This window comes from Xiphophorus maculatus, chromosome 14 (assembly GCF_002775205.1).
Source record: "Xiphophorus maculatus strain JP 163 A chromosome 14, X_maculatus-5.0-male, whole genome shotgun sequence".
Classification (NCBI taxonomy): Eukaryota; Metazoa; Chordata; class Actinopteri; order Cyprinodontiformes; family Poeciliidae; genus Xiphophorus; species Xiphophorus maculatus.
The window spans coordinates 10,410,480-10,436,509 of record NC_036456.1 but is presented as its reverse complement, the minus strand read 5'-3'; the positions used below and the strand labels follow the sequence as shown (position 1 = coordinate 10,436,509).

Here is a 26,030-nt window from a genome sequence, read left to right as displayed (position 1 = left end):
GGTACTTTTTAACCTTTCCATACATGTGTCAAAAAAAAAAAAGCAAACAAAGGCAAAGAAAATAAACAAGACTGGTACAGAAATAGATGAAAATTAAATTACTGTCAGTAACAAGAACACAAAACCTAGACTGAAAAAAGCATAGCTTACTATACCTTAGATTTATATATATATATATATATATATATATATATATATATACACTGCTCAAAAAAATAAAGGGAACACTTAAACAGGTATTTAACACTTAAAGTGTTCCCTTTATTTTTTTGAGCAGTATATATATATATATATATATATATATACAAATGGCATTATCAAAATCAATTCCTGTATATTTTTCTAAAACACATTTTTGAGGAATTCCAGCTGAGTCTGTTGTCGTTCTGAAAAGGCTTTCCATTAGATTTAGGAGTGTGTTTACGGGAATGTTTGACCAGAAGTGCATCCATCTGTGAGGTCAGACTCTGATGTTGGCTCACCGTGTCAGCTTTAATTTGTGATCTGTACTGATGTGGAAGCCTCAAACTAGAACTTGGAAATCGGCCACGTCATGCAGACCGCTCTCGATCGGACACAAAGACGTCAAAACTTGGAGCCACTTGTGTATATTTTTTATTCTTGTCAAACATTGACCACTGTTATGTACATTTTACATTATAAGACGGAATATTTGAGAGACATTTTTCACCATGGAAGCCAGACTGCAAATGACAAGAGACATCAAAAGTTAGAGAACTTTGCATACGGAGCAATAACATTGTTGTCACAGTGCTATGTAATAGGATGTACTCGAAACAACAGAACGGCCTGTCTGTAAAAGCTGGTAGCTATTGCGCCACGCTGACACTTTGTGTTGTTCCACAGAAATGAAGGTTGCAGCTTATCAGGGAGCAACGATCAACATTACTCAGAGGTGAGGAGAAACGAGGTTTTATCTTTGTGTTTACAGCTCGCACCATTTAGATTGTCTCGACAAGTAAAGTTGCAGCATTTGACTTTTTGAGCAAGGAATGTTTTCAGGCCTCATTTCTGCATGAGATAATGTGTGGAGTCAAATCTGTTAACAAAACACAAGCAGACTTAAAACATAAAGAGTATGTACTAAATACCCTGTATTTTTGAGTATTTAGACGACGCTGCAAAAACTAAAATTACTTTTAAAAAGCTCATATATTGTGCTGGAAAGTTACTTGTAAGTTAGTTTTGTCTTGTTTCAAATGTACCAAGGTATTTGCACTCGAAACTAGACCAAAAATGCCTGTTAATATTTTGTGTTTTTGCAGAGTATGTGAAGGAAGTGTGATTATGAATGAAATTAAACGATGAGATTTGAAAATAGGTATGACTCTTTGTCTCCATCCTTCTACAGATTAATTTAGATTAATAAGCTGATGTGCAGCTGTTAAAATAGAGGCATGACTTAACGAAGAAGCAAAGTGACATATTTAAACCAAATAATAAGGTTGCCACAGCAACGTGGGCTAGGTATAAAGAAGCGAGCTTCAACTACAAGTCTAAACATTAATCAGTGGTTTTTATTACTAAGGGACATCATGATACAGTCTGTGACAACTTCATATACTATAAATGTACAATAACCGTACAGGACAATGAAAATACACTCTGTTGTAAAAAGACTGCAACACTGCAACCCTTACAGTTTAACAAGATCAAATCATATACACTACTAACCGAACGTTTTGATTCTATCATCTCATTTTTTATTTTCTTTTAGCACTTTCCATCTCTTCGTAGGATCAAAAAATCTTTAAAAAATAAATAAAAAGCAAAGGCTCAGAGCATAATTAAACTGGATTAAATTCAGACATGGTGAACTTTTTTTTTCTTCTTTTGGCAGTGTATGTGGAGATGCCCTGAGACAAAAATCAAACAGAATAATTAGTCTCCGTGTGTGCAGCGGTGTAGTTTCCTTTAAAATACAGCATACTGGATAAACAGAGAAACCTATGGGAGATCATTGATGGCGAGAATGCTTTGGGTTTTGCTGGAGTCTTAGCTACAAAAAGATTCCTGTAGCTAACTGAGCTGGAAAAGCAATAATTACGTGTAAAGCTCTCACTTGTGCATTTAAGGGAATTAAAACACAGATGTAAACGATAAAAAACACTTTCAGAGTGATTTGCACTTATTATGACTTCTTTCTTCTCTCTGCAGGTACATAAAAACAAATACTTTATGTGCTTAGTCGCAGGGGTGGGCAACTCCAGGCCTTGAGGGCCGGTCTCCTGCAACTTTTAGATGTATCTCTACTTCATCACACCTGAGTCAAATAATGAGGTCATTAGCAGGACTCTGGAGAACCTGACTGCACTTAGGAGGTGATTCAGCTGTTGGATTCAAGCATGTTGGACCAGAGAGACATCTAAGAGTTGCAGGACACCGGCCCTCGAGGACCAGGATTGCCCACCCCTGGCTTAGTGTCACTTTTATGTAGAAAATTTGATGAAAGAGAGAGAAAAAAAGCTATGATAATCTTTCCACATCTGTCAAAACACAACTACAATTGCACTAAAGCGCACAATACCGTAATTCTGATTAAGGCAGGTAATAAAATTTGTGCACTTTTTGCCACCACAACAACCAATTCCACATCGACTTTACAATCAAGATAAATCTGCAGTTGGAGGAATAAAAATTAGGTGAGATGAATGTTAGAGAAACAGAACACCAAAAAAATTTAATTAAGTTTAGATGGTAGAAAATATCAAAGATGATTGGACAATAAGAATAATTTTAAGAGCGATATTAACAAATATGAAAAAAAAGAGGCATCATTGAGTCACTTTAAAAGTAAACCATAAATCGATAATCAAACAACACGAAATGATCTGAACTGGATCTTCTGTGTGGTTGAAAATCAAGAATGCAGCTTTGTTGTGATGAATGTGACGCGAAGCGAAATTTACAAAAGTGACAAAGGATAAACCAAAAAGACAAACGTCCATCACAGTTCAGTAAGAGTCTCTGGAAATAATAATAATAATAATAAAAAAAAAAATGTAAAAGGTTAAAAATGTCGATGTTGATGTGAGGACTGAGGAACCGGAAGGTGCTAACCCGTCTTTATTGCACTTCTGATGGACCTCACCCGGCTGAAGTGTTGATATTTGGTTCAGATCATTACTGATTAAAAAGACACTTGGAGAAATCAATCGGATTGTGTCTGCACTTGTAGAGCGAACCCATGTTGGCGTGTCTGTCTGCATTTTTCTTTCTCTTTTCTTTTTCTTAAGGGACCAGCTAATAATAAAAAAACAACAACTCAGATTCAACACTCCGGTGCTTTGTGGTCGTCTCCGTCCTCCACGGAGAGAGGAGACTTCGCCTCCTTCATCTCCTCCCCCTCCTCGTCGCCTCCGCTGCTGCCACCGGTCTCGGCCGGATAAACAACCACGCACATCTTCTGGCCCATGTACGTCATTTTGTCTGGAAGAAGAGGAGCAAGAAGAAGATGAAGAGGCGAGCAGGTGAAAGCAATGCCTGTGTCGATGTAAATGGCCTCACAGAGGGATGAAACTAGCAAGAAGCTCTTTGTTTATGCTAGGACATGAGCCTCAGGGTGTCAGACCATCAGAAATATGCTGAGTTTAAAACGAGACTTCTCCCCGTTTCCTTCAAATGTGACAATTATGATTATGGCCAAACACCTATGTTTTAGCTTCATCGGACAACAGCACTCGACTGCAAGAATGACGCTCTTTGTCTCTGAGTGGATTAGTAAACTGTAATAAGGATTTTGAAGCTTGTTTGGAAGTAATGGCTTCTTCCTTAATGAGTGGCCTTGAAGCTCATCTTGGTATAAGTGAATAATGAGATTTTTTTCCCCCCCAGCTTCAACCAGCATCTTTACTTTTGTTTATTGTCATTCTCGGGTTGATTTCACACCAAACCCCATTCAACTTTGGGGAACCATTCTCAAATTTGTCCATAATTTAAAAAAAAAACCCAGAATAATAATGTGGCACCTGCAGGCTTCTGAAACAGCAATTTTGTAAATTGAATTTGAAGAAAGCAATAAAAATTCTCGAGACGCTTCCACTCTTTTTCATTCTGCCATTCAGCAAATAAAAATAATTTGGTTGGTTCAAACCGATCTGAAACAGGAGGGTTTAGTCCCATCTAAAAGTTTCTTTGTGAAGATCTCACTTACCAACGAAGGTATCAAAGCACTGCGGTTTGTTCTCCCAGTAGACCCCCAGGAAGTAGACAGGAACTCCAGTGAGCATGATGGCGAGCCCGATGCCGCACACGACGGGCTCCGAGTACAAGGAGAAGATGAGCAGGAAGGCCCAGAAGACGAGGTAAATGACCGGCCATATCAGGCTGATCTAAAGGGAGGAAAACGTGGACATTTTTAAAATTCACATAGAAAACTAAATACTATTGCATCCTCATATAACAGGTGTGTTCAACTATTATTTATTTTTTCCAAGAAATGGATTTTATACAGTATGTTCTATTAAGTTATTTTTGAAAATATTTTATTTTATTTGAAGTCTGTCAAAAAATTTCGAAACATTTTTAAGCTAAGGATAAATATATATATATTTTTATAGACACATCCATCTCATTTGAAATCGTTGAGCGCTGAATTTATGGCTACAGATTTCGCTTAGTTTCAGCTTCGATGCGCCACAAATCTGGAACAAACTTCAGAAAATTGTAAAACAGCTGAAACACTGAGTGCCTTTAAATCTAGACTAAAAACCCACCTGCTTAGAGCTGCTTTTGAAACATTTTAAATGAAACATTAATCAACATTATGAGATGTAACGACTGCACTTGAAAACTGTGCAGTAGTAGAAGAACATATAGTTCTTCTACTACTGCACTGTATGTTCTTCTACTGTATGTTCTTCTACTACTTTGTATTTTTGTGTGTGTGTGTTTTTATCATATAAAGCACTTTGAACTGCGTTGTTGCTGAAATGTGCTACACAAATACATTTGATTGATTGATTTATTGATTCTGACCAAGTGTCAGACTATTGAGCAGATGTGACGAAGGCACTGCTTCATACTAAATTGTCCGTCGTCTGAATTATAGCTGACCTGTTTTTTATTTATAGTATTTTTCCTTTTGACCGCTGTTGCTTTTTCATCTATGTGGGAACTTGAACACAATATTTTATCATCCATTTTTAAAAAATATTTTTCACTTTCAAGGAACTACAGAAGCACATTTAAAACTAAATGAAGACAACCAGAAATTTGTGACTCTGGTATAGTATACAAGTTACATTCCATTTATAATGCTAATGTGCTATTAAAGAATAAAAAAAGATGATTTGTAGAAGTACAGAATAACCCAGAACAAGTGAACACACCTTGATCGGCCGGTGCATGTCGGGCTGTTTAATTCGCAGGACGATCTGCCCGGCGACAGTGACTCCATAAAAGAGGTAGTTGATGAAGCCCACATAGTTGATGAGGGTGTACATGTCGCTGGTGCACAGCATAAGCAGAGTGGACAGGCACTGACAGAGTGGAGACACATGAGTGTACTTGGTTTAGTTTTTTTTTTTTTTTTTTTTTTGACTGGCTGTGTTATTAAGACAAATGCAGAAATGGACCAGTGATGAAGATGGCGAGAGCGGTACTCACAGTGAAGAGCAGAGCAGGGATGGGGGTGCAGCGTTTCACGTGGATCATGGCCAGAAGGCTCGGGAGGTGTCCCTCTCTGGCGCCAGCAAAGAACAACCTGCCACAAAGCAGAGGTAAACATCAGACACTCACCTCTGACCTCTGCAGGAAGAAAATGTGACTTCAGAGGTTTTGGAAATAACAACAAGAGTTTATCAGTTTTGCAATACCAAATTACATTTCAAATGATTTCATTTAGTACTCCCTAGTGTAATTCTTTATATTTATTACTGAGGGGAAATTCTGCCCCTTTAAAGGGTTTCTGAGCATGAACTGCGTATTTCAGCTTCTAAGCTGGATTTAACTCCACACTTTGACTAGGCCACTCCAAATCTTCATTTTGTTTACTGTTAAATCTTGGATTTGCTCAATTGAATTGCAACTGGGAGGCTTAAAAACAGCTTTTCAACCCAGACTGATAGATGTCAAAGACTTTTCTAGTCTGGACTGGAACGTCAGTAGATCATGATGTCTTGTTCTCAGCACTGTACTTTGCGAAGTCTAATTAAACTATGCAAAGTGTGTTTAGAAATGCATTTGAGTGTGAATTCTTCATGAATAGAAATATGAGGCATGAAGAATATGGACTCCATGCAGAACTAAGCTCTTTGTATTTTTCCTAAATTTGTCGGCGTTAAAAAGGTTTTAATCAAGAGAACTTTCCAGACTTATTCTTTGGTATCTGGCTGCATCTTTCTTTCATTTCTGTTCATGAACTTAACCATGACGTTGGCAGTGTTTGCTTAAAATAAGCTGAACGAAAAGACAAAGAAGCCAGACAAAACAACAATGTTTTTGAACCACCTCAGAAGTAGCAGAAGATGACCTTAATGATGGACCACTCAAAACTTTAACAACATGAGCCCTGGAGGGGAAACAAACAGGTAACGTGACATCAGGTGGACTGACCGTGAGGACGTGAAGAGGGAACCGTTGACTCCTCCGAAGGTGGAGAGAGCCACAGAGATGGGCATGATCCACGCCATGACTCCCAGCAGCTTCTCACCAAACGTCTGAGAGGGAGCAACAGAAAGGAGAGGCTTACAGCCACCAATCTGACACGTGCAGCAACCAGCAAACGTCACTAGAGGGCGACAGCAACTAAAATGAGCAAGTGCAGAAGCACAAGCTGGCTTGAGACCCAGGACTCACCACGGCAACGGCGTTTGAGGCGAGCAGCTCCTGGGGACTCATGGCCGTGACGTAGGCGATGTTGGCAAAGACGTAAACGAAGGTCACAAGGGGGATGGAGATGAAGATGGCACGGGGAAGGTTCCTGGAGGAAACATGAGGTACAGCTGAGTCAAAGGGAAAGAAGATGGTGAGTATTGTTCAATATCTGCGACCAGACTGACTAGACTGTATGAACATCAGGCAGCTTCAACTAAAGGGGAAAAGGCTTAAACTGGGAAGCCCTGTCGGAATGTGACCCTAATCACCCAAAACAGCAACAAGCTGCTTTTCAAGCCGCCTTTTTCCAGTTGAGGAAACTATCTGAACACGATAGTGAAGATTAGCTGGAAAATAACAAGCAAAACTGCTTACACATAGGGATCTACCAGCTCCTCTGTGACGTAGTTGAGGAAATTCCAGCCTCCATAGGCGAACGAGCCTTGTAGGAACGCCAAGGCTATCAAACCCACGTCGTAGTCCTGGAAGGGCTCGAAGGCATTGGCCGGCTCCAGCCAGTAGTAGTCTCCTACAGGTGGAGCAGGTCAGGAAACTTAAATCAATCTTGGCCTCAGAACAGCAGTTATGGTACATTATTTAGTGATATGCTGCCATATCTGCATTAAATTACAATGAACCACATGTAGTGGGGTACGTAGATCATTTATGTCTGGTTATATAAACTTGTTTTGCTGGAGGGGTAAACAGGCTGTTTTTTATTACTGTTCTGGCTTGTTGTGAGGAACTCCAGCTGAAAACCATCACCTAACAAGATCAGCGTGTGTGTAAAATGTGTTGTACAACAATTCCTCATCAAGTATTCCTCTTAAAACAAAGGCAAAAGCGAGACAATTCTTAAAATATTCTCGTACTGAAATACAGATGAAGAGGGATCCTGATTGAATTAAAATAAATCCGTCCCATCGTGTCTCAAATGTCTGGCCTTTTGCCCACTTATGCAGCCACAAACCTCAAAGTGCCTCAGTGGGATTTTATGGGATAGATCAACCCACAACGTAATTATGAAATGAAAGCAACACGATGCATTGATTACAAATAAAACTCCTAAAAGTCAATACTTTGTAGAACCACTGTTCTTTTGGTAACCGTTTCTACCTGCAATGCACATCTGGAAGTAAAAATTTTGTTTAGTCTTCTTTACAAACTGACACAAACTCAGTCAGAGAGGATGGAGAGTATCAACGAGTAAGTGCTTTATTACTTATCATCTCGCCATCGTCATCTCATACTGGGTTCCAGTTTCACCAGAGGTGAAATTTCAGGGAAACTTACAGCAACGTCTCACAGTGCTGTTCATGGCCTTCTTGAAACATAAGTAAGAAAAAAAAGAAAAACTCTCAGCATGAGTGAAGGCACAGAAACTGCAGATGCCAGCTGCAAGGTCAAAACGTATAACCTTGAGACGACAACCTGCATCAAAATATGGAAATCATGTGAACCAGGAAGTAAAGTTTTCTTCACAACTGACTCTGACTAGTTTTCTTCTCCCCATGAAGCAACAGCATGATGCTGCCACCACCGTGTTTCTTGATGGGAATGTGCATGCAGGGTGATGTTCGCAGTTTTTTGTATTCAGGGCAAAAACTGCAAATATTTTTTTATCTGAGTAGAACAAGTTCTTCCACGTAGTCATTGTGTCAATTTGGACTGTGGAAACCTGGAGACAGGACTTCTCATTTCCACAGGCTACAGTATACAGAGTGCATAGTTCCTTAATTGTCCCATCAACATATTCTCTGCTTTTGCTGAATACCTTTAAAGGCAATTTGTTCTACCAGAACAAAGACGGAGTAAGCTCTTGAAGATGTGACCAGGTTCCACCATTAATACGATTCAGGTGTGTTTGACCACTGAAAACATGCAGGACGTCAGCCGGCCAGCCCTGATTTAGAGGCATTAATGTGCTCCCAACTTTTTGGATTTCTATCCGGAAAACATTAAAAACAATTGATTGTTTTCTTTCTACTTCATTATAAGGAAAACAGATAGAATCCCAAAACGTATTCAGACGTTTATGCAGGTAACATATGAAAATATGGAAAGTTAAAGAGGTGTGAATCTTTTCTCTATATCGTCCCTCATTCAGGTTGTTCAATCTTACAACAAATTGCCCAATGTACTCTACAAACTTTCAACACTTCGGGCACTGAAATAGCTCACTCTGATATTTCAGACTGTCCTTACAATTACTGGCCCTGATCCACGTTTGCAGGACAAACCCCCACACTTGTGCTGACTTTAGCTGTATGGGTTTTAACCTAAAGGACCCGAGCAACTCGTCAACCCCTGTTTGATCCACTATACGGCCCGCAGTCTCCCAGGATGATCCCTCTGACCGCGGACATGTGCGGACTGGTTTCAGGTGTTATTTCATGCAAACACACTGTGACTGTAGGTCCTCTGGGAAGCACAGATGGAGGCGGTAAGCTCACCCTTGCAGATCTGAACGATTCCCATGATGATGATTAAGGCGAGGGCCAGCAGCTTGCCGGCCGTAAAGATGTCCTGCACTCTGGTGGCCCACCGCACACTGGAGCAGTTCACCCAGGTCAGCAGCACTAGACACAAACAATGGAAAGCAAAAATTACCACAAGCAGTAAAATGCAGTGTTTAGGATGAAATCCTCATTCTTATGCATGATATTTACCCTTTACATTTCTTGGGACTTGAACAGACTTGTATAAAGCCTTAAAATAATTATCTCATTGCTGTAGCATAATTTCTCCTAGCTTCAGTAGTATAATCCCCTGTAGACCATTATACCTCAAACTTCCAGTCAGACAGGAGGCCTATGTATATCACAAATGCCCGTTGATGCATATTCAACTCATACCAAGATTTCCCCCAGAAAACCTGCTAAGCGGCCCCTCGTGTTTTTGAGTTAAAAAATGTTTAAAGTTGACAGGAAATTTGAAAACTGTCATGATTTGTGTGGTAGAGAGGTGGTGAGGCAGATGAAGAGGACCCAGGTTGTAGCGAATAATGGTTGTGTAATGATGAAATAATCCAAAAGTCCAGAAATCCAGGCAGCACAGATGAACCGACTTAGCTAAGCTCAGAGCTGGTAGCAACTGGAAACTGGAAATTTTAGCCTCATCAGACCAGAGGACACAGTTCCAGTTAAAGTCCCAGAAGAGTTTTACAGATTCCACCTGTTAACGTTTGTGATGGTAGGTTGAAAAAGGCTTTCTCCTGCCATCCCTCTCATCAATTAATGAAAGCGATGTGTAAGTGAGAAAACTGTCTGTCACATTTATTTTCAATGATTTTTTTTCAGAGGCGTCAATAAATGCGGAGGGAGATGAAGACGAGCTTTGTTATTAGAGGTTGTCTTATGTTCAGGATGGAACTCTGGAAATATGTTTTAACTGACTTTAAATTAGAGTTTAAATTATACAAAGTAAAATTATGTTGCTCTATTTTGTAAAAGTTCACAGTAATCCAGTGAAGAACCATTTGCTGCCCACCTTTCTGAGACTTTTGTCCAGCATTTCTCTACACAGAACAAAACTGGATTTGTTGTATGCTGCTGAGTTAAACAGGCCATTGGGTTTGAACCAATAGGGTGCCATTAAGTAAGACGGCCTGCTTGGATTAAGTTCATCACATTAAATAACTCTGAAGCTGCCGCTGCAGGGAACAAAGACACATAGGCAGACATAGGCGATCCAGACGCACAAGAGCGCGCTCTGTGAGGCTCCAAGCGTGGGACTTTAACTGTGAGGGTATTTTCCTCTACAAATAAAATTACAGCTGTGGTTAAAGAAAAAGGGGGGGAGGGTGCAAACGAGGGCAGTGAGGCCAGCCTATGGCTGACAGACAAGGGAAGTAAAAGCACAACTTGGTAATTCTCAAGCAGGCCTAATTAAAGTAAGTACAGGCTAAACCTTTTAATCCACAACTTGTAAACACAGATGTTGATTTGTTGCTCCCACAGTGGATATAACGGGCATCCACCTTCTCTGTTACCGACTGCTGCGTAAACGCGAAGACAAACGTTTAACCATGGAGCTGAGCGTAGGTTTAGTTAAAAAGACGAACATGTTGAGCAAGTTAACTGTGAACAACAGGAGAGATACAAAATGAAGCAACGTGCCACTAAGACCACAGTGGACTGTGTCCTAATCAAAGCCCGGATACTGGTCTCATTCAGATGGTGTGCGACTTCAGCCATGAGACTGCTGAAAGCAAACCTTACTCTGACTGACGTCGCAGCTTCTCCCTGAACGCATTTCAGCCAAAAGCATTAAACTTTTTCTTCATTTTGAACACTTGTTTCCTAATGTGTTCTTTGTCTAATGAGTAAAACAGTTTTTGTGTTGACATTTTCCTCAGGAGCTCAATGTAAAAAGGAATGACTATTAATGTGCCAACAATCCTTTTGAAAAATTGGAGTAATTTAGGCGGCAATTTTAATAAGCACCAACCCTCTGACTCTGGAAACTGGATCGAACAATAACTCCAAACATTTTTAACTCAAACATGCACAATAAATGGATAAAAACGTGTCTGTTCCTCTCTTTCTCTCTTTTTTTTGCTACCACACATAACAGATGGCAACAGTCCACCTAGTGTTGTGGTGCTGCTTTAAAAAGGTTTTGACAAGTTTAAAACGTGGCATTTCATAAAGTCCTGCTATGCGAAACTTAAGAACCTTTGCTATGAATAAATGATGACACATTTCTGAATTGATTTAACTGTCGCTCGACATTTGATAGGATGTCTCTGAACGGATCACGAAGGATAAATAAATAACATTCCAGATGTTTAAATTTGGGCAACTCCAGACATGCATAAACAGGCCGAGGTAAACGGATGCAGCTCGTGAATCTTGTAAACATCGGTGACATCACAGTTCACTGAGAACATCCAGCCTCTCACCTACTTTTGCTCTAAACAACAAGAGCAGACAGACAGAAGGGAAAACATCATTAACAAGACTTGTCTTTTTTTTTTAGTTGTTGTTTCTTGTTAAAAAAAAAAACTGCTTTACAAGATCTGTCCCAGAGAGAAGCTGTAAAAAAATACAGATGTGACTTTCAAGATATTCCAGGGTAATTTGTTGCACAACTTGACACATTTTTTAATGAAGGAGTTCAAAAACGGGACGAGGCAGTCAACTAAATGTAGGTCAATGTGCCGTGAGTATAAAACGGTGCAAAGTGTTTAGACGGTGCAGATTCTGCTGAGGTGGGTGTTTTTCTCTTATCTCTAATTAGCCCCACTGGATACGACCCCTCCCTCTGTGTGACTTTTTTTTTTTTTTTTAGAATTAACCAAAAAGCTTGACCGAGAAAATTTTTATGGTTTAATAAAAGTATTAATCGTAGACCATCACCGTTGTTTGAGAGAAACCTATCCTGCCTTCGAAAGTCACTTTTCTCATCAGCATTTCTTTCAAAAGCAAGCTTTAAGACTTTTATTCTTGTGAACATTTTATATAACAAATTAGAAATAAAAGAATCCCCTAAAATAAAAATTATACAAACTTGGACAAGTGGATTAAAAATATTTTTTAAACTTTAAAAAAAAAATGTTAATACGTTTATTACAACAATTAGATTAGCTATCCAGCAACAAGCGTCCAAATAATTACTTTTATCCTATAAATAGCATTATTAAAATTAGACCCTGCTGCTGTGTGGTTTAACTAGATAATTATCCACTGAACATGTTCTGAATATATTAGTTTTTTGTTGTTTAAATTTTCTTCAAGAAAAACAATTGCCATATCTGTAAAAAGCAAAAACAACAAAAAAAGAGTGTAAAGAATAAAAATAATAAAATAAGTAGAAACATTTTAATTTGAAATACAAATGGACATCATTTCTTGATGATGTACTTTGGCAATAATATCCGCCAATATTCATACTTGAGGCTTTCATTAATTGTTTATAGTTCTCTATTTAGTTATAAAAATAACTTTTATCCAGACATGTACCACAAAGTTTGCTCAGTATTAATAAACACTTTCACTTCTGTAACCTTTACCGTAAATTTGTTTGCACACTCAGACAACGCTCCATCATACAGGCCACTAATGGTAAATTTCACCTTGTGGTCCACAGCTACAAAAAGCTAAACGAGGCATGAATTAAGCTTCTCTGCATACTTAACTTTTCTGCCTGTTCTAAAGTTTTAATGCATCCAGGAAAAAAACACTTAATTCGTTACAGTAGGAAAAATTGGAAACAACAAAAACTCCCACATGATGAAATCGTCAGCTTGAAAGCAAGCAGAGACTTCGGAGCTGCGTGAAAATGAGAACGACAGCTCCAGTTTTTCCAGTTGCACTCGGCCTCGTTTTTCTGTCAATGATACAGCAACACGCAAGAACCAGAGTCTCACCTGACGTTTCATAAATCTGCTTTCGAGACTTCACTCCACGCCAAATACATTAAAAAGACAAAAGAAAAACCCAAACAATAATTTACATTTGGATGGAAAGATCCCCATGAACATGAATTTTCAATACGCAGTCACAAATCAGGCAACAATAAAAACAATCGGCTCTCTTTGAAGCATTCGCGCCCGTCTCTCTCTCTCTGTGTGTGTGTCTGTAGGCCGCCTGCAGTATTTGACTCATGTCTGTGAACTGATGAGGACTTTCAATCAAACACCTTCGCATTTCTGCCTTTCTCCTCATGTAATAGCCGCTTGCTCTGCTCTCGCCATCATTTGTTCAGCCTTGTTTGCATTCCTCTGATGTTAGATAACATCTCAAGAACATACAATGGGCAATGAATACAAAGACATACTATTTTTTAACGAGGCCAAACTGCACATATTTGTGTATTCCAGTGACTTTGAATAGTTTTGTACTCTCCAGATCAGTACATGAATGATGGTGCCATGTTTAACAGCTTCATGTAAATCCCAGGCCCATTTGGCACATGGAAAGCAGGAAGTATGTCAAAGCCTTCAGAGAGTAGTGAACTACAAACTACATTTATCTCTGTAGTTTCTCAAAGACGCAACTACTGAGAAACATACGCTCACACAGTGGTTAAGGGCATGGGTCCGAAATGGTTTGTTTACAGGTGAGAGGAGGCTGGGACAAAATGAAACAACACGGTTATAAAACCGAACTGACCGGGAGCAATTTGTATCTGATTCATGACGTCTTATGCTGTGTGTTCCTCACATGTTGTCGTTTCACAGGATAAAAGGAGCTTCACGTTCAAGATCTCGACCAAAGATCTTAACTAATTATGCTTTCTTTTAACTAAAGGAAAATAAAATGGTTAATCCTCATGATCTGTTGCTTTGTTCTATATGACAGAGTCCAAAACAAGTTGTTCTGATTGGGTCTTTCTAATGGCTAAACTAAGGGCTCATTAGAACCAAATCACAAAATCCAGCTTACTAGCTGAAGTAGAGCAAAACGTCTCTCTGGAGATTTAAAAAAAAGTCTGGGCTCAAGAAATAGGAAGTAGAAAAGACTTGACACCGGACCCGACCGACGTCTGACCCTTTAGTTGACCATCTACTTCATTTTCATGCTAAAAGCTCTTTGAATTTCAAATATTCCTTTATGTCTGTAAAACCGTGTTATCTTGTTTTGGTTTTTTTAATCCATTTTTTTCTTTGTCGACGGTGGTTGCTGCCTAAATTGTATCAACCACTTCCCCGCCCTCACTACTGCAACAGAAGCAGTCCCAGGTTTTGAAAATTGCATTCCTGCGGCTTTATTGCTTGAGAATGACTAAAGGGGAGTAGTATCTTCTGGCTAAAAGTCGCCACAGGATAAGTTTTAGATTTTAGTTTTACATGTTCCTTATGCAGCCGCTTCCACCCCTTTTTTGATGCCGCCCTGGGTGTCTGCCAGTATACCGTATGAAAACAGCAAATGGTTTTCTCGTCACAGTAGATTTTACTCGTCGTGTATCAAACGTGTTGCTCACAGAGACAGACGGCAGCCAGCAGCCTCAGGCCGTTCTCCGGTGGGAAGCAGGTGGGGAACAGAGGCTGGAGGACGTAGTTGGAGAACGTGAGGGCGATCACAGCCTGGTTGGTGGGATAGATGACCAGCACGGCGATCCACAACCGGAGGAACCTGTAAAGCAAAGACATGCATCAATAATGACACACATGCAACTCAAGGATGTTACTTAAGGTATTGTGTTCTTATGCTTTGTTTTGACTCCAGGCCAGTAAGTGTACACCTATTCACTAATAGAACAAAACAAAGACAATTAAGATAAGGAACCTTAAATAAAATAAATAAACCGTTGTATACGGATGTAGTTATGAGAGCTCTGAGAAGAAACGCAACGGGGAAATCCCATGTTGTAACACACTAAGATGTTTGTTGTTCTGAACAACTTCATTGTAGTCAGGCAAGACTTCCTCCCATTTTTATTCTGGCTGCTGAAGTGAAACAGCGGCCAGTTCAGCTCCGAGGTCACCTCAGGTCGCTACTCCTTCTCACTGTGAGCCAAGAAACTTTATCACATGTAAAAGTCTCACCACAAACTAATGAACGACTTATAGAAACCAGAGCAGAAAGAAGACATTCATTAGTCCTCTGACAAACAGCAAACCAGCTGCCTCTGAGGCAGAATATGGATTCAGATAAGAATAAGAGCCAAGCTAACCGAGGAACAAAGCAAAGGAAGCAAACAGCGACACTCAGACTGATTAAAAGTGCTGAGGTGAAGGACAGAAGAAGAACGTTTATCACAGTTCAACAGGACAAACCAGGAATGTTGTACTTCCATGAAATTCCCTAAAAGCTCAAGCTGGGGTCGTTACACCTGACTGTACTGATGAGACTTCAGCCCACTGGAACGTCCTCAGCAACCAGCGCTGATAAAAGACACGAGTGCTGACACTTACATTGACCGTTCTGTTTGTTTTAATGTACATTTTGTTCTGTTTTGCAACTTTGCCTCAGCTCTTTGTTCAGAAACACGATCATGATCAGGTCTGTTTTTACACTGAATAAATCAAAGCTCATGAAGAGGGTTTGTTGATAGCAGCTAAATACCTCCTGAAATAAACATTTTACTGTATTAAGCAAAGATGGCTCTCTACCTGAGAGCACGGTAACATTACATTATAAATTGAGCCATGTTATTTGTTTTTACGATGTTTTTTAATCCTGTAAACAGGAAAGTACCCAGGGATTATTCTTCGCAATAATTCAGAAAGTGGAAATAATTATATAAATATCAGAAATTAGACAAACAGCTACAGAAAAAAGCTTTTGGGACACATTTGTATTCACTCTTAGCCATGCATCTGATTTAGACTTTAGTAAAAATATTGAGAAAAACAACAACAACAAGAAAAACCCTCCAGAAACTGGGGATGATAAATGTTTTTCACACACAAATAAGTGTAACACAAAACCCAGTCATTAAAAACCTTTTCAGAAATGAAGTACTTCAAAAGTGAAGTATTTTTCCACATGTATTTTAATGTAAAGGTATAGGTATTTCATAGAGTGATATTATTATCCAATAAAAGACAGCAGCGTAAAATGTAGAAAATAAGATTTTTTTTTTTTTTTTTACTAATCCTGAGATATTTAGACAAAAGCGTCATGTGAAAAGTGTCTCAGATGATTTAAAATGAGATTAAACTAGTTTTATTTTCTGCCCAAAATAAGTCACAGATTGACTGTTATCTGAGATAATTCAAATTAACTTGCTAAAGTATTTTAATGCAGGCTCCATTTCTTAGTACTGCAGAAATATTCACACTCATTTTCACAAACTCAAAATATTTCAGACAGATTTTAGATGAGAGCAACAAAAAGTGATGCATAATGGATCACTTTTAACCAAACAGAAACCAAAAAGATGTGTTTTATATTTTTTATTTTGCTGAATTTGCTTCAATCTAGATGCCTCCACTGTGTTTCTGGCTTTATATTCAGGTTTGTTGTCCTGCTGAAAGCTGAAACTCTGCAGAGCTACCGTGGATTCTCTCTCTTTTCCATTTAGAGGCTTCGGATTGAAGGGAGCTGAATATAAATGCACCCTTTCTACGCCTCACCTGAAGTTAAACAAGCCTCAGTGACATAACAATGTCTCTTTGTTTCTGAGCATTTGTCCACTGCAAAAACTACGCTTGGCCCGGCTGCAGATACCGGGAGGATGTAAACCTATTCAGCCTTCTCACACGAACATGGAGGCATACTTTCGACCCGGCCCACCTGCACATGAACACATGGGGACAAAAGCTGCAGCAGAACACAATCACCACTGGAACTTGGTTTATTTATGTCAAACAGGGAAACACTTCAAACCGAGCTGTTGACACCACACGCTACAAAGGCTCTGGAGGCAAAAGCTCATTGATGTGTATTGATTCTCGCTCTACGAAAATAATCTGTGGCTGTTATGTCTGGTCAAATTCCTCCCTGATACTATGGGTTCTTGGGATAGTTGGAGGCAAAAACAATGCTCGGATCCGTGTCTACAGTCTGGTCCCAGGAAGGCGGCGTGTGAAATCCACTCCAACAAGCCGGACTGTTTTGTGTTGTTGTTTTGTGCTGCTTCGCACGATTCCTGAGCTTTTACAGGCTTTCAGGACGGACATAAAGAGGCCTGGATATCACCTTCAGTCATGTGTACTCACGTCGGATCGTACATCCTTCCCCAACTCTGATCCTCAGGCAGAGTCCCAGAATTTTACTTTGTAGTGTTCAGAGCGTCTAAAACAATCTTTGGTTTGGGGAACGGCATTCTGCAGCCAGGTTTGCTTTGCATTGTGGGATGCGGTAGAGTAAACAAACTAAAACAAAAAAACAACAACAAAAAAACCAGCAGTACGTCTTTTCCGTAAAGCATAAGGTCCTACGTGACTTTCGAGATGTTTTCTCCAAATTCATTTATCACATTGATTTTTCTTAATAGTGGCCAGAAACGCACACAGCATCTGCTTCCTGTATTTATATTTGGTACTCCCATTTGGTAAGATGTTTCTCTGACTAAACTACCCCCTCCACAGATTATTAAAATGTACAAATGCTTATCAGTTATCAGAGGTGGCTCTGTTTTGACCTTCGACCTCCTAGTAATCTAGACTAGAGGTTTCATAAATCTATGTTTCAGAAAATCTCTAAAAGACCCAGTTCATGATCATTTTTTTTAGCCAAGTTTATTTTTTTATAGTGCGGATTAAGATATAGTTAAATCGATTCCAGATTTAATTAAAAAAGAATCAATCAATCAAATTTTATTTGTATAGCACATTTCAGCAGCAAGGCATTTCAAAGTGCTTTACATCATATCAAACACGGAAACACAACATAGAATCAACAATCAAAACACGACATTAAGTCAAGTTCCATCAATAAACGAGTGAAAAGAAGTGAAAGTCTTTTAATTTAGCCCTGAATATGCCTTAAATAAAAGTTTGCTGAAGGTTTAGCTGACATAACATTTTCTTTTCTTTTCTGTTTTATTTTTCTTTTCTTTTGGGGGGGGGAATAGCGCCCCCTTACCTCCTTTACGAGCCAAAACCAGTAAATGTTGAAGCGACGAAACGTCTAAAACCTGCAGGACTTCCGCGAAGTTCCTTAAAAGATTTGCTTGGTTTTTGTTATTGCTTTCGACTCGTTTTCACTCCAGCGCCTGACCATTTTCATACGGAAGCTGACGTACAAATCTTTAAATCTTTAGCCACGTTAACAGCTGTCTGTCACAAAGGCACAACCTCAGGTCAAACCAGTGGAAAACACTGGCATAGCACAGTGCGGCAACAGACTTCCAGTACAAAACCAGCACAGAACTATGAAATAAAACAGCTGATCAGCTAAAAAGTAGTGTGTATTTCAGGCCTTGTGTTTTGATTTATTTAGAACCTGACTTTCACATGTAAGGTGCACGCAGTTTGTACGCCGTTAAATGGAGAGAGCATATTGGTCCCAACGTCTTTGAACCTGTCTTCGCCTCTACCTTTTACTGCAACACGGAAATGTCGCTGGATGGTGACGTATGGGTGTCTGAGGTGTGCACCGTTACCCAGCCAGGCCTCCGAAGATGTCCTTCACGTAGGAGTAGTCGCCCCCTGATTTGGGAATGGTGACGCCCAGCTCGGCGTAGCACAGCGCTCCGATGGCGGTGATGACGCCCGTGATGATCCAGACGACCAGGGCCACGCCCACAGAGCTGGCGTTCTCCATCACTCCCTTCGGACTGACGAAGATACCCGAGCCGATGATGTTACCTGGTGGGGGGGGGAGAGGAGCCAGGTTTCAGTGCAGGTTTAACAAGAATAGACTTTTTTCAACTAGTGCCACTTAAACCCCCCCCAAAAAACTCAAATTTCTCGTTTACCGTCACTTTCTTTCACATTTGTCCAATTTTTTTTTTTTTTTTTAGTAAAGGACGGCGTCATCGTCTTATTTGCCACATTAGCAAGACATCAACTAAAGGTTACAGACAAACTAAGCAGAAAAGCAAACTCAAAATCAGGCAGTGGATTAGCAGACTCAAACGGAAGAGAGTTAAAAAAAACAAAAAAAACCAGGGGATGTGTTATGCTGACTGAGCAGAGATGTGTGAACGACAGAAAGCAGGGGTGAACGAGTGCAAAGAGGGATTAAAGGTGGACGCAGAATATCCTGACAGAACCGCTGAGCGTCAAAGTGACGTTTTCGCAAAAAAAGTTGGAGGGAGCGCTGATTGGCCTGCCATACAGCCACAGCGTCCAGTGGGGGACATTCAGGATTTACTGGGGTTTCACTCTGCGTTAGGCAGCCAGAAGTCAAAGATCGCCGGCTTTGAATCTAACGAGCTGGATGATTGGCTGAACCGGCTGCAGCAGTTCAGAAGTCAGAGTTATGATGATAGTGTCACATTGTTGAGCTCCTGTCACTCCTGCCCATAAAGTGTAGTAAGCTATTTAACCTATTAGTGTCAGAGAAAAACAAGTGTTTATTTTAAACCCTGCAAAATTATATCCTCTTGATTCAAAGTATCCAGACACATAAAATGAGCGATTTAAAGATTTTATTGGAAACTTTACAGGTAAGGCTTTACCACCGGTAAAGTTTGAAGATGGTGATAGCACTGAGGTCACCTGCCTGATTACGCAACTTCACTCGCAGGTAAAAAGAACAAGAAGCTCTCTGTTCCCTTGATTACCTTGACATATTTATAAGAGGACAGATCTACAGTGCATGACCTTTGACCTTTGAGGGAAAAAAAGTGCTAACTCAGCCCACGATTTTGCGGCTTCTGCCGTCTCTGATTTGCTTCTTCCAAAGACAAACTTTGGTTAAGTTTACCAGCCCTCCTGTCCTGAATGGACTGAGTCTGCAAGATGTGTGGTAGAGGTGATCGAGTCAAGCATGCTGTGCGTCCAACGGTCATGTGCGGCTCTGCACAGACGTGAGCCAAACTGCTGACTGTTAGGGAATCGTGGCGTTTCCTGTTCTCATTTCAACTTCTCTCATTTCAATGCACCTACCTATTTGTAGGTGCTTTTTTTTTGTCTTTTTTTGGGGGCTGGGGGTTAAAGCAGCTCCCAACCAGCTGGCTGAGTCTCGACTTTAACTGAACACAGTTCAAGTCAGTTTTAAGAAGCAGTAGATCAGCAAAGAAAAACGTCTGAGGTGTCAGATTACTTGCTTTCAGAAATATGAGAGTTCCTCTTTTCACAAAGAAAAGAAAAAGCCATTTTTTTATTACTGCACTCCTGTTTGACAGGGGAAGAGCACATATCTGCTTCTGGTGACCTTTGGTTTTCTTTATGGCTGCAACAAGTCTTCAGCCTCAGAGGGACATTATGATAGCGCTATGCGGTTTTTTTTATCCTTATTTAAAACAAATGAACTATAAAGGCTTGTAGGTCAGGAGAAGAAACACAAACAAATTGCAATTATTATATCGCTATGAAGAAATCTTGTAGGGATTATGAAACTTCATGAGGAATTTTAGTAAAGGTTTGCTGTAAAAATTGGCTAAAATTAAGAATCTGCATGTTGATGTGTTAAGCAGTTTAATTAAACTGTTTATTCCTCGGTGACGTTATGACACCTAAGAGAAATGAAACTCAGTGTGAACTTTTTGTCAGGGCCTCCCTGTTTCATTGACCTCCCAGCCAAAAACATTTCCAACTCAAACACTGTGTACTTGTGCAGCTTTATGATTGATAATCAGCTAATTTTAAAACACACTCAGATTCATTCTCGCTAGCCTCCCCTCAGCAGTAAGACGACACAGAAACCTCAGGCTTATGAACAGCGATGAGCTAAAACTGGACGACAGAATGTTGTTTTTTCCTCATCCCACTAAACTGCTTTTAAATCTTGTGTTTGTAATGAGCGCTAAAGATGTGCTGGTAGTTCAGCGGGGCACAGTAAACCACAGAAGTTAATAAAACAGCATTATCAGGGCGGAGTCCTCAGAAGTGGCCAAAAGTTCACTTGCAATCTACGTGTCACGACGCCGCGCGTTGCTGGATTACCCGTTAGATAAACGCACACAACGGACCATAAAAAAGTGTTTGAAGTCCTTGTGCACTTAACACCTTTCCAGGCATTATCCACGTCACCTGAGCTCGCATCTCTCTGGCACGTGGCGACCTGACCGGAGCGAGCGCGAATGAATTACTTTGGTGAAGGACAAAGTCATTTGTCCTTCTGTGGCGACTCTGTAAAATCCTCGGCGCTGGAATTACCATTCAGATGAACAGGGAGAGATAAACAAAGTGATGCAGCACTGATACTAGCAACGGGTGGAGCTGATGCTTCAATAATGCACTGTTATCTCTTGTTAAGAACTGTGTTCACATTTTGAATGACTCTGATTTGTAAGCTATTTGCTCTCATAAACTCTCCTGTGTCTGCTGTGCCAGACGCATTGATTGTCCCTCCAGGTTGGACGCGTAAGAAGCCTGAAAGAAATTCCTTTTTTATTGTAGTTGCATAATCTCTCACACCTAAAAATAATAATAGTAATAATAAAATCTGAATAAGAGACTGCTTAGGACACGTGTGCCAAACTCGAGGCCCGCAGGCCAAATCCGGCCCACCGTAGCTATTTCTGTGGGCCACAGAAATACACCTTCAAGTTAACAGCTGTGTGCCTAAATGTTATTTCATCAGCCAAGTCAAAGCAGCATAAAATAATCCTCTAAACATTTTATGATATCTTCCTCTCTGCACAACCTTTTTGAATAATTTCCTATTTTCTGTAGGTCTTAGTTCTGATTACTGCAACAGCCAAGGGAGAAGGGCGTTTTGTGTCTGTTGAACCATTTCTCTGCTGAGTTGCACACATATTCTTAGTTTATTTGGCTTTTACCCAGAGATGATCCGTTCTCGCGTTACTGGTGGAATCAATGGGACATTTCAGTGAAGTTGTTAGAGAAGAGACCCACAGCATCACAGGTCCTCCACTATGCTATACCTACTAATCTATGTTTTGCCTCACTCCAGTTTCGTTGCCAAACGTGTTTAGAGTTTCTTGCATGACTTGCTATATTTATCTACGCCTTTTCTGGTTCACTGTAGGAAAAAGTGGCAAAAAGTCGGACTGTTTTTTGTCTAAATATGACCCAGGTCTGATTTTTAATGCCTGTCTAAAATGTGATTTTTCTAGTCAGATCCATATATCTGATCCTTAATTGGATGTGTATCTAAAGTTCTTACTCCATGTGGCATTTTAAACCATTTAATTGGTGAGTTGATCACCGTCTGAAAGGTGAACTTGTGAAGGAACATTTTGATCGTGTGAAATTGTTGCGATTGAATTAATTAAAAACAACCGAATAAAAAGAAAAGGAAACCAAAAAGTGAGATTAAAAAAAACAAAACATTTTTAGGAGTGGTGGTAAGAACACAACTACATGAAATATTACTTTTAAGAAAGTATCATCTATGCTTCGAACATCACATTTTTCTTCTAACTTTGCAAACAAGCCTGGTGGATTTTGGGATAAATTATCCTGAGATGAGGATTTGTGTTTGACAATCAGTATATTTGGTCAAACCAAAAGGAAAAGAAGACGTCTGATGATTTTAGGTTTGTCTTGCAGGCTGCTCCATGCATTAACGATTCACTCAATAAGCAGCAACTGGATTTAAACCTCTCGACTGTTGCTTTCCACATCTTTCTATCTGTTCTCCACTTCTCTCGCTCTTCCTCTGTCAGCAAACCTCCTGGGAGGACACTGTGCCGTTCGCACTCTCGCCGTCGCCTTGACTCTCCCCCCCCTCTCTCTCTCGCTTTCCTCTCGTTACCTTGGAAACACACAAATGAGTCACCCCCACCTCCCCTCCCGTCCAGTGACGATCAGCCTCGCTCCGTCTGGACATCCTGCAGCATGTTTAGGCCCACTAGTCGGTATTGATCAGACTGATGGGGTTATCTTTACATGTTTGTCCTCTGGATTGTTTCGGCCTGACTGACCTCAGTTCAGTCCCGTCACCCTCTCGCTGTCATTAGACCGTCTCTGTGCTAAGTTAGGCTTAATGACGAAGCTAACGGTGCCAATAAAGTATCAGAGATTGCTTTATTTCTTGAATTTTACTATAAAATGCGTGCTGAGACATCCGGTAACTCGTTTTGATTGCACTTTGGTAGCAAAAGGTTGCAGGAAAAAGATCAAAATGCTGAATGAAACAATGCGGATCAATTTGACACCCATTGACCAGACTGAGCTGATTCTCTGTGACCTACAGCGCCTTGCAAAGAATGTCCAAACACGTCGAATGTTTCCACATTTTGTCCTGTTTAATTATTACGTAGAGTCCATATCCATGAAATTTAACCTTAGCGTCGATCCAGCTGTGCTGTGAACGTCTCAAAGGTTTGTTCGAGAATCTTAGTGAACAAGCGGCCTCAACGAAGCCAGCAAACAAATCATGGAGAGTGTGGTGGAGAAATTTAACAGGGTTAAGTTATTATACACTGTAAAAACACAAACTTTTTTTTACCAAGTATTTTTGGTTTCTAGTTCAAATATCTTAGTACACTTGAAATAAGACAAAAATAACTAAGTAACTTTTAAGCAAGAAATAGGGGATTGTTTTATGTACTAGCTATAAGTAAAATCGTCTGCAAGTGGAACTAGTACTTTTTTATAAATATGAAGAAATTACTGACTTGGAACAAGGTGCTACATGTTGCTGAAATGTTACTTGTAAGTTGGTTTTGTCTCATTTCAAGTGTGCTAAGATATTTGCTCTAGAAACGAGACGGAAGTCCAAGGCTGTGAACATCCCCAAACTGAGCTTTCCATTTGACTGCATCCTCCATTTTCAGATGATGAAATCATCTGAAAATTGAGAGATGGACAGTAACTGAAAGTTGTGTGTGTTTCTGCTTCTCACGCACACACAACTCCAGACACACAAAGGGAGACTGTTGATGGGGAAAGCTTTAAGTCTACGAATGTGGAAAAGTTGGAAGCTGGGCTGAACTGCTGAGAGAAGCCAACAGGAAGTCCTCTGCGTCCACACACAGAGGACTAAAGATTAAAGATTCAGAAGAAGACGATCTACATACAGGAGGACATGAGTGGTGGAAAACAAACAAAGCACATCACCCTGAATGTACCATCTCAATGATTGAACTGGGAGGTGGCAGTACCATGCTGGGGGGGGTAAGGGGGGGATCTAACTTAAAGCTGATGTCCACACAAATATGATCCATACAGTTTGACGTTTGGCAAAGAAAAATGGGCAAAAAATTCAGCCTCAAGTTGTGCAAACAGACTTTTAAGCCCCCCAGTCATGTGCCTCTAAAAACTTCCTTGGGTTGATAAATCCTGAGCAGCAGAGGTGAGTGAGTGAGTGAGTGAGTGAGTGAGCGAGTGAGTGAGTGAGCGAGTGAGCGAGCGAGCGAGTGAGTGCACTCTCAATAAAGGCAGATAACAAAAGTTTTAGTGATTAAAAAGAGAAGGTTTCAGGTAAATCTAACAGCATGGACACCCTCCTAGACCACAGGCTTTACATTTTTATTAGCGCGACTCAACAGTGAACACAGTATACAAACCAAGGATGCAGTAAAGAGAGGGAGTCACTCACCAACTATAATCCCACATGCGCTCACGAGTCCGATCTCCTTCTTGAGCGCAACTCCCCCAGACTCCTTCTCAGCGGCCGCATCCTTGGCAGAGCCCGCCGTGCTGCTCCGTTGTCTTGGTCCGTCCGTCATTTTAATTCACTTATATATATATATATATATAATTATTATTATTTTAATTTATTGTCCAAGTTGTCTTGTTTCTGCCCTCCGCCCGGCACCTGATGCTTGCCCCACTGCGCGTGAATCGCCTTGTGCGCACGTCCCCCCCTGCGCACAGGACAATGTTCACTGAAACGTGCCGCACTTTATCTGAAGAGGAAGGATTGCCGGTTTTTTTTTTTTTTTTTTTTTTTTTTTTTGCGATGTCAGCAGCTTTTGAGGAGGAGTTGAAAACTAAATAAAATGTGTATTTTTTTTTTTTTTAAAGGATTGTAGGAAATAAGCCGCAAGTTTTCACAAAACAGCCTAGAAATATGTTTTTATTTTCCTGGCTGGAGTAATTACGCACCGGCAGAACGGCAGGAGAAGCATGCCGATTACTATTGAACGTATTTGTGATTCGGCTGCGATTCAAAGTTGTTCTCAAGATAATGAATATATCTTTTTCTAAAGCTCTCGCAGCGTCCTCGTCCCAGATGTGAGAACAGGCACAACCATCGTCTCTTCTGTGCAGCAGGAAAACCAGCAGCTGGTTAAAACCCCCTGAGCAGCAGCAGCCTGGTTTTCTTCTTCTTCTGCCCTCCAGAGTTTAGACAGGAGGACCTGTGTTTGGACTCACATCCATACTTCCCCTTCATATAAAAACATTATAGCGCCGCCCCATGTCTGCCTCCTCCTGTCTATTTTGTTCTTTTTCAGCTTCTCCAGGACCCTCCCTTTTTGTAGTTTTCTTTTCCTCCCCCAGCTACCAGCTGTTCACCCGATCTGCACGCACACACGCACACACACACACACACGCACACACACACACACACACACACACACACACACACGTTCACGCACAAAAATAAATAAAAGCAATTTTCTAGGCAGCAGCTCCTCACCGCGCAGTTACGCTCTGTCTCAGTTCACCTTCTGTCCCATGTTTTGCCTCACAGAGCCTCAGTTATTATTCAGGACGCTGCTTCTAAATTTAGCCCCCCATTTTATTCTACACAGACGTCACGACTCACTTTCCGTGC

At 40.4% G+C, this 26,030-nt stretch overlaps 1 protein-coding gene across 1 annotated transcript; it reads right to left on the bottom strand.

The window, feature by feature from the left end:
- Positions 1 to 2,361: 2,361 nt before the first annotated feature.
- Positions 2,362 to 25,728, bottom strand: LOC102238406 (large neutral amino acids transporter small subunit 2-like). The gene is made up of 11 exons (XM_005807255.2): positions 24,849 to 25,728; positions 18,835 to 19,039; positions 14,764 to 14,915; positions 9,291 to 9,416; positions 7,213 to 7,366; positions 6,820 to 6,943; positions 6,577 to 6,680; positions 5,629 to 5,725; positions 5,352 to 5,501; positions 4,175 to 4,352; positions 2,362 to 3,450 (listed from the first exon to the last, which is right to left on the bottom strand). Exons 1-11 carry the CDS (start codon positions 24,976 to 24,978, stop codon positions 3,293 to 3,295), a joined length of 1,578 nt encoding a protein of 525 aa, XP_005807312.1. The 5' UTR covers positions 24,979 to 25,728; the 3' UTR covers positions 2,362 to 3,292.
- Positions 25,729 to 26,030: the final 302 nt, after the last annotated feature.

Coding starts and splice junctions, on each gene's coding strand:
- LOC102238406 (XM_005807255.2), bottom strand. CDS start 24,978: ATGACGGACGGACCAAGACAACGGAGCAGCACGGCGGGCTCTGCCAAG. Junction 19,040..24,848: donor CGCATGTGGGATTATAGTTG/GTGAGTGACTCC, acceptor CCCCCCCACCAG/GTAACATCATCGGCTCGGGT. Junction 6,681..6,819: donor CCTCAAACGCCGTTGCCGTG/GTGAGTCCTGGG, acceptor GCTCCCTCTCAG/ACGTTTGGTGAGAAGCTGCT.